At 39.3% G+C, this 12,783-nt stretch overlaps 1 protein-coding gene across 1 annotated transcript; it reads left to right on the top strand.

Moving 5' to 3' along the window:
* The first annotated feature begins 1,924 nt into the window (after window positions 1-1,924).
* LOC110053872 (uncharacterized) lies at window positions 1,925-11,018 on the top strand. Its single transcript, XM_020760179.2, has 3 exons — window positions 1,925-2,211; window positions 7,781-8,211; window positions 8,852-11,018. Exons 1-3 carry the CDS (start codon window positions 2,021-2,023, stop codon window positions 9,409-9,411), a joined length of 1,182 nt encoding a protein of 393 aa, XP_020615838.2. The 5' UTR covers window positions 1,925-2,020; the 3' UTR covers window positions 9,412-11,018.
* The last annotated feature ends 1,765 nt before the right edge of the window (window positions 11,019-12,783 follow it).

Genomic DNA, 12,783 nt, shown 5'->3' with positions numbered 1-12,783 from the left:
GTCTTTACCTCATTGTGATTAGTTACTCTCTAACAAAACCGCAAATAAAGAAAGTTACCGATTCCATTCTTTCTGTATTGGCCGTCCGTGAATAAAGGGCCCCAAAGCTCTGTCTGCAATGGGAGAAACCCCGTGTTGAAATGTTTAGCTTGCTTCTTGCTCGACAAAAGCAATCCTCCTGCAAATCAATATTTGCTTTCTACTAGACGTAAACACTACAACTTTTCAAAATGAGTGTTCATTGTTACAGGTGGTGGGCAATCGACGCACCCGGTGTCACTTTGTGACCTGACAGCAAGATAAAACTGGTCGTAGCTAGTAACAGGCAAATCGAGGCATTTGCCTCTGTCATTTTTTTCGCTTTTGTTGTTGCGTGCATCAACTGGTGTACACACTGATACTACACGAGATTCTGGCCCGTGATGAAAAGAAGTATTCTCATTGGTTGTCTACGTGGTGCAAATTTAGCAGCATCAGAGCATTCTTAGTGAAACATGAGAAAAATCGGGGTTCTCCGTTCTGGCGCACGATTTCGATAGAGATGACTTTTATCGCGTCAAGATGACCCTGTTTTCTCAGTTTCTTCAAAATCAGAGGAAACGAAACAGATGGCCCACCTCAGCACGCAGATATTCGTCAGTGACTGCTAAATGGTTTTACTTTACCTCACTTGTAAGACTAAGCCAAGACTTCCAGAATTCAGCTGGTAGTTAGAGAGAGGGCTCAATCATGTTGAAGTAAAATAAGCTCGCATTACTTCCAACAGCCTTCTTTCAATTCACCATTACTATGACGCAATACTCAGCACATTTGATCAACAACAAAACACCTCTGCTGCGGGACGAAGAAACGGCTCTCAAGTAGATACATGTGATAATCGCAATCATTCGCTGTGATTGGCTCTCCGAGCGGGCACGATGGGCTTTTTTTGCCTGCTCGGGATTGCCCGCTGTCCAGCAAAAAACACTGTCCTACGTGCCATTTAATGGATCCCTTATTGACCACGTTTGCTCGTCAAGATGGCTGGATATTGGCGTTTTTCTTTTTTGCGTGATTATGGAAGGTAACCTGACTGTGTCTTGGACCATAATCAAAAAAGAACTGGGCAAATGTATTATCTTCACACTTGGTCAATAACCCATTTCACTGACCCAGGAAGTCAGTAGGATAACTTAACGACTTTTCATTCAAGAAACATAAAGTGTTTAATGTTATAATAAGTACTTTTTACATGTTATTACATTATATCTTTTATCATGTAAATCTCATATTTCTTACATCGTAAACGTTTCTTATATTTCATTAATGTTGTTTCTTCTTTCCTTCTTTTCAGTAGATATTTAGACTAAAATGCGCTTTTGTTTTGCCGACGAGATCCTGAGCCAGCTGACAATAATTTGACTTGTTATGGCAAAAATCGTCCGCAGCGATGATTATGATGAAACCAAGCTAATGATTAGGGGCACCCAACGGATCGTTTCGGTAAATTATCTGTTCGGAAGGCCTTTAAAGTGCTTATGAGGTAAAATATAATTGCTGCCTATTTGAAAGGCTTTTCAAAGTAAAGAAGAATGGCGTTTCGTTTTAGAGATATTTACGTTTGTGTAAGGAAAGTGATGACGTCATAGGTGTTTCCACTAAAACAGCACAACACTCGATCGAGAATAACTCTAGAAATATTAAAACAGTGTTCTTTAAACTTGGCGCCAGAAATGTACATCACATAAACATAATGACACCCGTCTTGCCATTGCCATGACAACAGTTATGCCGCTGGTTCTGTTTTAATTAAGACTAAAATTCCCAGATTTTATCTTAAACAAGGATCATCCTGCCGGCTAAGAGGAGCGAAAAGGGCTATGGGGACGAGAATGTTTTTCTTTCCTCGCCCCAGGGCTCGCTTGACAACTTGTTAGCTCCCATTCCCCCATTTAACGTTCCACACCTCATTGGAACAACGTCAGCGCGTGAAGCCAAAAGAAATCATTTACTTCTGTAAGGTGTATTAGGCGAGGGAATAATGGCAACAAGCGGAGGTTTAAGGCATACGATAATTTTTAGTAGGAAATGTTTGTTTCTGGTGAACGAAAAGGAACAAGAGGAGTTGAACAAGGCGATCGGTTTTCTGTTATCCAGACCTGATCAATTTAATGTCTTCTTTACTTCCCATGAGTCTCCTTCAGATGAAATGTTATCTGCAATACCTGAAGGGTAAGTCAACGTTACTTCTAGTTTCTGAATAGCTGACAATTCTCATGCATTATATGTTGATTCTTGCGACTGCAGATCTAAAACATTAGGGAACTTAAGAACGGACGACAGTAAGGCGGAAGTCGAGAAGCCCGAAACAGCAAAACGAAAGGACCGAAACGAAACAATCGGAACAAGCGGAACCATCAAAACGACCAAAACGAAGCGACCGAAACTAGCGAAACCACCGAAACGACCAAAACAATACGAAGGATCGGGGTCGGCCCTCATCCCTTCTTGGTTTCGATTCTGGTATACTCCCGGTCATGCTTCTCGCTGAAATTCAATATGTCTCTCGAAAACCATTTACTTGGCTTGGCCTCTTGAACAGGGTTACACTATATATGTAAAGACATCTTGTCTCAAACAGAGCGGTATAGACTACGAGTTGTCCCTCTTTCGCTTATTCCGTCTTGCATGACGCGAAAGAAAACTGCGAGAAAAAAATGGCCGCGCGAAATCCTGGGAGCGCGGAGCGTGCTCCTCACCCCCAGGAGGGAGGGACTACTCGTAGTCTAATTAAGGGCGGTAGTACGATACATTTTGCCCTAAAAAAGGGGCTTGCAGTATCTTTGGCTTTGGGATACGTGGCCACGCCTTTAATCTTTAATCAGTATACTTTCTAAAATAGTTAATACTATACTGGAAGTTTAAAATTAAAGAAAATATCATCAATTGCATGAAGAGCGAACTCATAAAAGAAAAACACGCAAAAAAGGTAAAACAAGTTATCAAGATTACATGACTTGAAATAGTCACAGTTTAAATTCAAATGTAAAGACTACTAGCATTAAAAATATGTCTTGCATCAGTTGTTCAGAGAAGCTTTTGATTGAGTCGCTGCTAAAATGGATCAAGTGTTTTCGTTATACTGATGTTGGCAAGATAATATCTGAAGTGAAATCTACATTTCCTTTCTATCGACAGTTCATTCTCCACTTCTTTCTGAGTCGTTTCGATGGCTTCGCTTGTTCTGGTTATTTCTTTTTCGGTCATTTTGTTTTGCTGTTTTGGGTTTTAGTACAAGCCCTTGTCTGTGAGGGGTGGTGAATGGTTAATGTGAGACTTTGCGAGATGGCGAGACTAGCGCTTTTCTTTGCAAGCCCGAGACATTGACTTTTTAGATTGCGAGACCGAGACTTCAGTGTTTTGAGTGCGAGCGCAAGGGGCTCAGACTCTTAAAATTCGAGCCCCAGATTTAGTTGAGAGCTATAAGAATGAGTGAGAATGAGCTTGTACAGAAGTCTTACAAAGCAGCCTGGGTTTCATCATGAGCTATCGTGGGTTTTGTGTGGTTTCTTGATTCCCCTTTTAGCCTTTTAGCCAGCCTTTGCGAATGAGCTGGAACTAGAAATTTGACTATAACGCATTACGTTAGAATATCCTGGAACAAAATAACTGTTTTTTGGCACCGAAATGACGTTGCGGTAAGTTTTGCAGCTTTTTGTGGAATTCAGACAATTTGGCAGAAGTTAGGATTAACTTTTTCTCGGAAATTTGAAAGTTGCTTTATTGAAATTCAATATCAAGTGACGAGAAGATGTCATTTACTAAAACAAACAAACGAATCGGAACTTCGAAACCCTTAACCTTGCAAAAAGTCGAGACTCCGAGAGAGCTTCGTATAAAAATTGAGACTGCGAGATGCACATAACTGCTAAAAAAACGGGAGCAACTTCAGAATACCCGGCCACTTTATTTACATGTGTCGGTGGGCTTTGAAGAACAAGGTATATAACAATAGTTGCTATTCTTATTCAATGAGATGCTAATAAGTGGCCAGGTATTCTGGAGTTTAGCCAAAAAACGAGACTGCGAGACCCGTGAAATTCGACTAAAATTTTGCGAGACCCAGAGTTTTTGAAGGGCCATTCACCATCCCTTCTGTGGGCCTTGCTGCACAATTTTCGTCAGTAGCGCCTAGTTTAAAATGCTGTAACACGGGCTTTTCAGTTGATTGGCTGAGGTCAAAGTAAGGCTAAAAGAGGGGCATTTGCCTTCTGGTGTCCTTCGTGACTCAAAACCTGAATTGCCACACGTTGATCGATAAATAACACCATATGTCGTGTTTGCGTCTGGCAAATCTCGTTAGAAGCGCACTTGGGTTTTTTGGAAATCTGTTGGTATCTTTGACTATTGTAGAACAACTTGTATAGATGTATGGTGTGCTGTGTATTCACGACTCAATCAAGTAGTGTTTTTTCTTCAACGTTTCAGACGTTTTCACGAATAGTTTTTGCTGGTTACAGAGACAATGATATCAGTCGAAACCCTTAACCTTGCAAAAAGTCAAGACTCCGAGAGAGCTTCGTATAAAAATCGAGACTGCAATTGAATGTTAGTTCTCATGCAAATTGTGTTATTGAAGTCTTTTGTTGAAAACTGAATGTCGTAAAGTGTAAATGATTGTCGTTTCATGACAATGAATTTTTTTTCGACCAAAATGAAAATACATTTACAGTCAATGAATGTCAAATGAAGGTATTGTTTTTCTTTTGATGATTTTGAATGTTAATGCATATGTAAATGTTTTTCTTGAACATTCCTTACGCACAAATGAAGGTCATATTGGTGTTAATGAGAGTTTAATGACCATAATGAAAGAAATTTGGACACAAATGAATGTTTGTTTTCTGTAAATGAACAGCAAAAGGTGTACTGAATCCAATCAAAAACAATCGAACGATTGAAGCTCGATTAGGTTCGATCATGGAACAGGAAAAGTAAAGATATGAAAGCGTCAATAAGAAAACAATTGAAAGGCCGTGTGCAAGAACGTCCCCTAGATTTCTCGGCCATTTTTAAAAGTGCTTAAAACTAGCTGAATTTTGGCATGTGGGCTTCGTTTCACCTGAGAAACATTGCTCTGAAGTTTTTTTCGCTGGGTTGCTTTTCGTTCTCGAGAAATAACGTATGCAAAAAAGGCACACAGGTTGGAAAAACCGAGTGGTTTATTGCATACGCAATATCTCGAGAACGAAGCAAACTTTAGCACGAAAACTACGGGACATTGCTTAACATACCTGAACGAAACTGCATGCGAAATTTGGAGCGTTTTCGACAAAGTTCACCTTTGATTAAAATACCTGACGCCCTTTTCCCGCCGAGTCTTTCAAATAAACGAAGCCAGGCCTTTGTTATGATAAACAGAGCCGATCGTTTGTTATAATAGCCAAGCCAAGCCTTTGTTATAAGTCGAAGTCTCGCCTCGGTTTATTATAACAAAGGATCGGCCTGCCGCGACTGCAAGGACTTTGATTTTACTTAGAAACCAGCAAAATGTCAATTTCACGCAGCTTATATAAGCTCAAATTTGTTGATTTCAGGTCAAAAGTGCTTAAAATGTTGACTCATGTTAATGTGCGATGGCAAGGATGTTGATTTCTCTTAGAAAGCAGCAAAATGTCAATTTTACGCAACGTAAAAGCTCAAAAATGTCGATTTCAGGTCTAAATAGGTAAAAATGCTGATTTCACGTTAACGCGTGACGGCAAGGATGTTAATTTCACTTAGAAAACAGCAAAATGTTAATTTCACGCAACTTATAAGCTAAAAATTGTCGATCTCAGGTCTAAATAGGTAAAAATGCTGATTTCACGTTAACGCGTGACGGCAAGGATGTTGATTTCACTTAGAAAACAGCAAAATGTTAATTTCACGCAACTTATAAGCTAAAAATTGTCGATCTCAGGTCTAAATAGGTAAAAATGCTGATTTCACGTTAACGCGTGACGGCAAGGATGTTGATTTCACTTAGAAAACAGCAAAATGTTAATTTCACGCAACTTATAAGCTAAAAATTGTTAATTTCAGGTCTAAACAGGTAAAAATGTTGATTTCACGTAACGCGTGACGAAAAGGATGTTGATTTCACTTGGAAAACAGCAAAATGTTAATTTCACGCAACGTATAAGCTCAAAAATGTTGATTTCAGGTTTAAATAGGTAAAATATGGCGGCCGGAAAATAGTGTTAACATCTGGAACTTACTTTGGTTATCTGGGACAATGATTATCTGCACTGAACAAATAAACATCAAATAAGCACTTTTCTAAATACAGCAACGTCTTAAATGGCTAAAAATCACGAGATAAATACATATTTTTCGGCAAACGCGATCGTAGCTTTATGTCACGCACCGCCTAACAGATTAACAAATTAACCCGTCTGCACAACGTACGGGTCTCCATACATCTGCATGTCCGCTGATCCCAGAAGTTCAAAACACTACAAATCATGCCGATATGAAATAAAATCAATGCAACCTGGATCACAGATCTATGTTACCATCGATCGCTACTTGCTGGCCATTATTACCTTTAAATGAAAAAAGCCGAAACAATCTAGTTACCAGTTCGAGAAACGCGAGCAGAACGTGATCGCAATGCATGCCGGGAAGGTTCTTTACACCTCGTGCGCGGGAAAACATGGCGGTTCATACAAGAGAAATTTTATCACTCAAAAACCAGTTCTCGCTTTCCAAACTTTGACACTAGCAACGCTTGGCAAATGGGCCACAACTCACGAGAGGGTATTTTTCTTGGGCAAGAACTGCTCTTGGACTTTGCTGCCTGGCTCGATCTGACTTCGAGCGCCGATAATACGATTACGGTATATCAGCTACCTTCGAAGTTTCAGAACACATTTTGATTCTTTAAAACGTGCTGATGACTTCCGGGTTTATCGAGGCTTTATGATGCCTCTCAACCACCAGGCAGGCACACAAGGTACTTTAACACTATGCTTAAGATATTAGTTGACAGAGTTCTAATGCGGCACATCTCTTTTTCGTTCGATGGTGTTTCGTTTGCCGCTCGATCGATTCACATGTTGTGTTTACGTCACAATAACCGATGTAAACAATCTGTTCCCAGTTTTCTGCTCTATATACTATTTTCCTTTGACTTTAAGGCAGCTAAGATGCAGTGGAATACACTATAAACAGTCTGCCTGTTTGCTGTTCAACAAAATAATAAGGTTTCTTTTGTTTTTGTTCAACAAAAGATCTCCAAAAGATGCTGCTTGGAAAACTGAGCTTTTTGCATACGTTATTTCTCGAGAACGAAGAGCGCCCCAGCCAAAAAAAATCCAGAGCAATGTTTCTCAGCTACAATGAAGCCTACATGCCAAAATTCAGCTATTTTTGAACACTTTCAAAATGGCCAAAAAGTCTAGGGGACGTTCTTGCATGCGGCCTTTCAATTATTCCATTGATGTGTATATACCAGAACCCAGAACTGAGTTCTTGTAATAGATTTGTGTGCTGAATTTATGAATTGGGTAGTCTGTTCCTAGCTAAAGGTGTTGTAGATATGCCTTTTATGCTGTTTCCAATGCCACTTGCAAGAAACATATATAGTGTGTTTGATGTTACAGTTTTCCGGAAAGGGAATGGATCAGATTATTATCTTCTACATTTTTGTGTGTTTTAAGTGACACTCACTTTGCTTAAAAGTGCCACCTTGCCTTTATGAGTAATGATTTTGTTGTTGGAATTTAACAGAAGTCATCAATTTTTGTCTTTATTTTAGAATGCATAGTTCCTTCATACGTCGCGGTAATGACCTTCGAAAGTTCATCAAAGAAACTTCAAGTATTGGCGAAGTCGTCATAATTTGTGGTGTGGTGGATAAGGATTTGGAGGTCGCAGCAAACACAAAGTCGTTTCTTATTGCTGCCGGCTGGGTGACTCCAGAAGAAAAAGTCGCAAAATATGGCATACCAGCACCCACGCCTACGAAAATGAGGGCCCTTATTAAGATAATGGTCAATCAGACCAACTGGTACTATTTGTGTGCTTTCGATGATCCTGTACCAACTAAGGTGGTGTCCCTTTGTCTGTCTAACACGTATACAGTCTCCCCTGAAGAGAAAGACATGGCAGAGGCCTTTCAAGCCATCTTGAAAGATGGAGCCGACAAACCAGTCATTAAACAAGCTTTAATCTGCTACCTTATGGCAGGTCAGGACATTATTTGTATAATTTTATCATTTGAATGTTATTTTGACTGTTACACCTTAATTAAGGTCATTCCTTTGAATTAGAACCTGTACTGGGATTTTTGGCAAATTTTTTCTTTTGGTTGTTTATCTTATAGAAGCTTAAATTTTAAAAAAGAATAGTGGGATCTGTATGTTTGTTCAGGAGAAGTAGCACCTGGTATACACTGTTCATTCATTGAATGTATGTATATATGTGTATATATATCATGATTTTGCAAACTTGGTAGAACCAACTCTAATTTGGCCTTTTTGATCGATGTCATGTATCCAACAGTCGTTTCTTATTTGCACTGGGAACCAGCTGTATGCTTGTATGTAGCGCCCTGGTAAAATTTGTCACCTCCTGCTCAGCAAGTCAGCAAAGAGTCAACCAATTTTCCTCGCAAAATTGTTTGATAACAAACAATCATCTCATCAGAAAGGAGATAATGGCTTGCCTGTTACAGCCGATACAACTATCCATCGCCCTTTTTGATATTCAGATATTGTTTGAGCTCTAGCACCTTTGTTATGAATCAGTCCTCATGTTGCTCATAAAGCTTTCTGAATTTATTTAAGCAAATCAAAACATTGATAGTTTTTGTCACTTTCATCAACAGCTATTTCCCATGACAAGGATTTTAAGGAGGTACAAGATTGGGCAGTGACCCCATCCTCTTCAACAAACCCACCCCAGATTATGGAAGATTTGAAAGAGCACGTCCGATATATGATGAATGGGCGAAAGCGTGAAGCAATATTCATCAGACATACAGCTACAAGAAAATCGAGATTTGATAGTAGAGATGGTAGACAGAGAAATGATTATTGCCTGAAGCATTTTCGGTCTATACGTGTAAATGAGAAGTATAAGGGAAAGCTGAAGGGTAGGGTTGTGTGTTTACTGGATGACTACCTGACACATGGTAATACATTTGAAGCCCTTCGGAATCTCTTAATTAAGTGCGAAGTGAAAAAGATTATTTTTGTTTCAATTGGAAAATTTAAACGTAATGATGAAAGCCAATACATCCAAAAGTCCTTTTCTATTGAAGGTGATGTATATTCAGGGAATTACACAGCAGAATTCAACACTGCTGCATGTCATGAGGTTGAGTTTGACGATGCTGCTCGACGAAGCTTGGAGAATCTTGAACAGCTAACCAGCCATCTGCGTTGAAGAGTGCCTCTCCAACTCTTTTTACAGGTTCTGGAAACGGGGTCCTGTTCCTGCATTTGCACTCCTTTTTTTACGAAATTCAAAAAAAAAACAAAACAAATTTTGGTGAATCCCGCTTCCCGAGAAGCAGTCAAATCCCGAATCCCGTCAATATATTTTGCTTTTTCCTGTATCTCGCATCATAGTTTGGTCAAATCCCGGATCCCACGAGAATTACCCTTCCAAACCCTGTTTCTACTGACACAGTTTAAGCCAAACAAATTTGCAACAATTTTCTTGTATAACTACATTGTGAAAAATAGTATATAGCTCTTTTAGGGAAATGACCAACTATTATCATGTTTTATGAAAAAAAGAAAGATTTCTTAATTTCTAAATTAGGATTGCACTAATCCGTATTTAGTTGATAAATAATTAGTTACACAGTGGAGTTCAGTTACCTCGCTCTTGATACCGCGTTCCTTGGGCTGCAGTTAACCCCTCATGAAATATCCCGTTTTTTTTTCCCACAGAGGTAATTTTCCTACAAATTTTTTCAGAATTTAACCCTCGATATCTGAAACTGACTCCAACGAGAGCAAAGTATCTGAATTTTAATCATGAGGCATCTAAATTAGAGGCATTGATTGCTCTGTTTCGACGCTGTTGTAGGCCAATAATTTTTTTCTTTATGTGGTACTTTCAGTTTTATTTCATATCAGATTAACCAACCTGTGCCCAGTATTTCAGCTACTTACAAAACAAAGAGAATGTAACCTGACCCCAGCTTCATTATCTTGAGCTTTTGTTACTTGTAGACTACAACTCTGGACGTACTATGTTGGAAATTTCACCCCGGAGGGGGTGGGGGGTACTTGAGTATGATTTGGGTGGGTATATGTGCTGCCTAGGTGTCCAAATTTGGACCCCGTTTTCAAGAGAATTTGCCTTCAAAATGATACCCCGTTCTAGGAATAGGTCAATTTTTAATACCCCGTTCTAAAAATTTAACCCCACGACAGATAACTGCCTTACAATAGTGTACCCTGCTCAACACAAGGTGCAACGGTTTGATTTGTTCATTAACATATTTTTTTTGATATAAATTCTCTATGTATAATTTCAAATGGCTGCTGATAATTTAATGAGCTTTCGTATGTTTGAAATATTATACCCCGTTGTGAAACATCTTGAAAATAGATACCCCATTCTAGATCAGGAGCCCTAAAATCACAACCCTGTTGGCACCACACACCCGTATAGGTATTGTGGGGGAGTACCCCACCAGGGAAATTTTCCCTGCATCCCTGTTCAATGTTGGGATTATCAACACAATCGCAGGAAACAATTTCTATAGCAACACTGAAGCAGAGAAATGGGGGATTTTTTCCAACACTGGAGTCCAGGGTTGTAGCTTGTCCCTTGAAGTTTTGAAATAAAACGGGACTCCACTGTATTTTTTGAAATGGTCATACATAGGGTGACTTTTAATACACGACACACATCTCGTGTAAGATACTACTGTATTTTTATCAACTTTTACCTGTACATGATGTTGTGTAACATGTCATGAGTAGACAAAGAATTGTAATAAAGTTCAGGCTTGGGTCTGGAAGAGTTGAGTACTATAGCAGCATGTTACACTTTGTGCAAAGCACATACTGCGGTTTGGACTCTAAATCTGCTAGCAAATATGGACCGGGTGTCAACTAGGTTTCTACAGGTGTCCTCCCTTATGAACTTGTTTTGGACACTTGCCTAGGACACTAAAATCCTGGTATGCTGTCAGATAAGTGAGCACACTAGAAGCGGCGCATGCTAGCAACTAGTCAAACATCCTCCCTTTTATTCGCACCTCTTAAACTCTATAGGTGTCTGGTTAGTGATTGTATCTTAAGCAGCCTGAGAGTAATTGTATTTAGTTATGTTGTAAATAGCATAAGCACTAGTACCGTATGTGTAACTGTGTTGTAAGTACGCCAATGATTTGTGTTGTAAGCATTATTTGTGTATGAGGTGGAAATAAATAAATTAAAAAAAAAAGAGATCACACGCTCCTTGGATTACTAAGTAACTTATTTGCGTTACGCAAAAAGGAGAAAAAGTTGTAAAACCATGCGCGATAGACCATTAACCTACTCTGCTTAGCCAATGAAATTCCAGAGTCTGGTGCAGCCCACGAAGTGAATTCTACACACGCTATGGTTGGTCATTACTTATGATCTATCAGAGTACAAACGCATAGATGCCGTTATCATCAACAACTTTGTTTTCCTTATTATATAAAACAAATTTATCCCATGTTGCCGTGCGTCTGTTCAGGAATAGATCACAGAAGACATCAACATGTGGTAAGAACATCAGTGACACACTCGGCTGCGCCTCGTGTGCCACTTTTTTTTCTTACCACATTTTGACATCATCTGTGATCTATTACTGAACAGATGCACAGCAACATGGAATCTATTTGCAAAACTTAACAATCACTTCAAGAGTGAGGAAAACGATTTCCATTATTCATATGTTTTGATATGCCACTGTGGGCACACTGGGTATGTGTGACTCAGTGGTTATCACGCTGGACTCCAGATTGAGTTGTCTGTCGTGTTCTTGGCAAGACACTTTAGGTGGCTCCCTATAGTTTTACGATTACACGCGCGCATAGGACGAAAGCTCAGGTCATCTGTGCACGCTCAAGGGAAAACGTAAGCGTTTTTCAATTTTTATGACGTCAACATGAGGACAAAAAGCAAAACTGACAATGAATTTTCTCGCATTTCCTTTGGTGAATTTTTTTTTTAATTTGGCTCAGTTGTGACCACATACAATTCCCATAAAATACCCTATTTTTGTGAAAATCTGTCGGAGCCAGGTCGGAGCTAATCTAATATATTTAGAATTACAAATTACAGAATATTGGAAAAACTGTCTGAACAACCTTGACTTTTTACAAATTCAAAATGTCAGGCAATATCATTTACGTGATGTGACAAAGCATGAAAAAATTTCACCGAAGGAAAGTATAAATATTAAGGAGTTTAGGCTGAAATGAGGAATATATCGGCCTGTCATTAGATGAGATGTTGCCATGGTAATGGCCTTAATCCAAAAATTGACAACCAAAAAATAAGCCTTATTTTAACAGTACTTGCACTGGTAAATCTCTACAGGGAGAACTTTAAGAGAAATTAACTAAGTTTCCTTTTCTAACTCACGCTCTATAGGGAGGGCGTTGACTTCATAAATACTCTAGGAAGCCACCTTAACTCTCACAGTGCTCCTCTCTACTCAGGAGTAGAAATGGGTACCAGCTAACTGTCAGGGAAACCTGATGAAATGCTGAGGTATAACCTGTGATGGACTAGCATCCCATCCAGGTGGAGTAGCAATATT

Source organism: Orbicella faveolata, unplaced genomic scaffold, assembly GCF_042242905.1.
Source record: "Orbicella faveolata isolate gen_17 unplaced genomic scaffold, um_ofav_v1 contig_13, whole genome shotgun sequence".
Lineage (NCBI taxonomy): Eukaryota > Metazoa > Cnidaria > Anthozoa > Scleractinia > Merulinidae > Orbicella > Orbicella faveolata.
The sequence above is the reverse complement of the archived record's forward strand: the minus strand, read 5'-3'. Positions and strand labels throughout refer to the sequence as shown.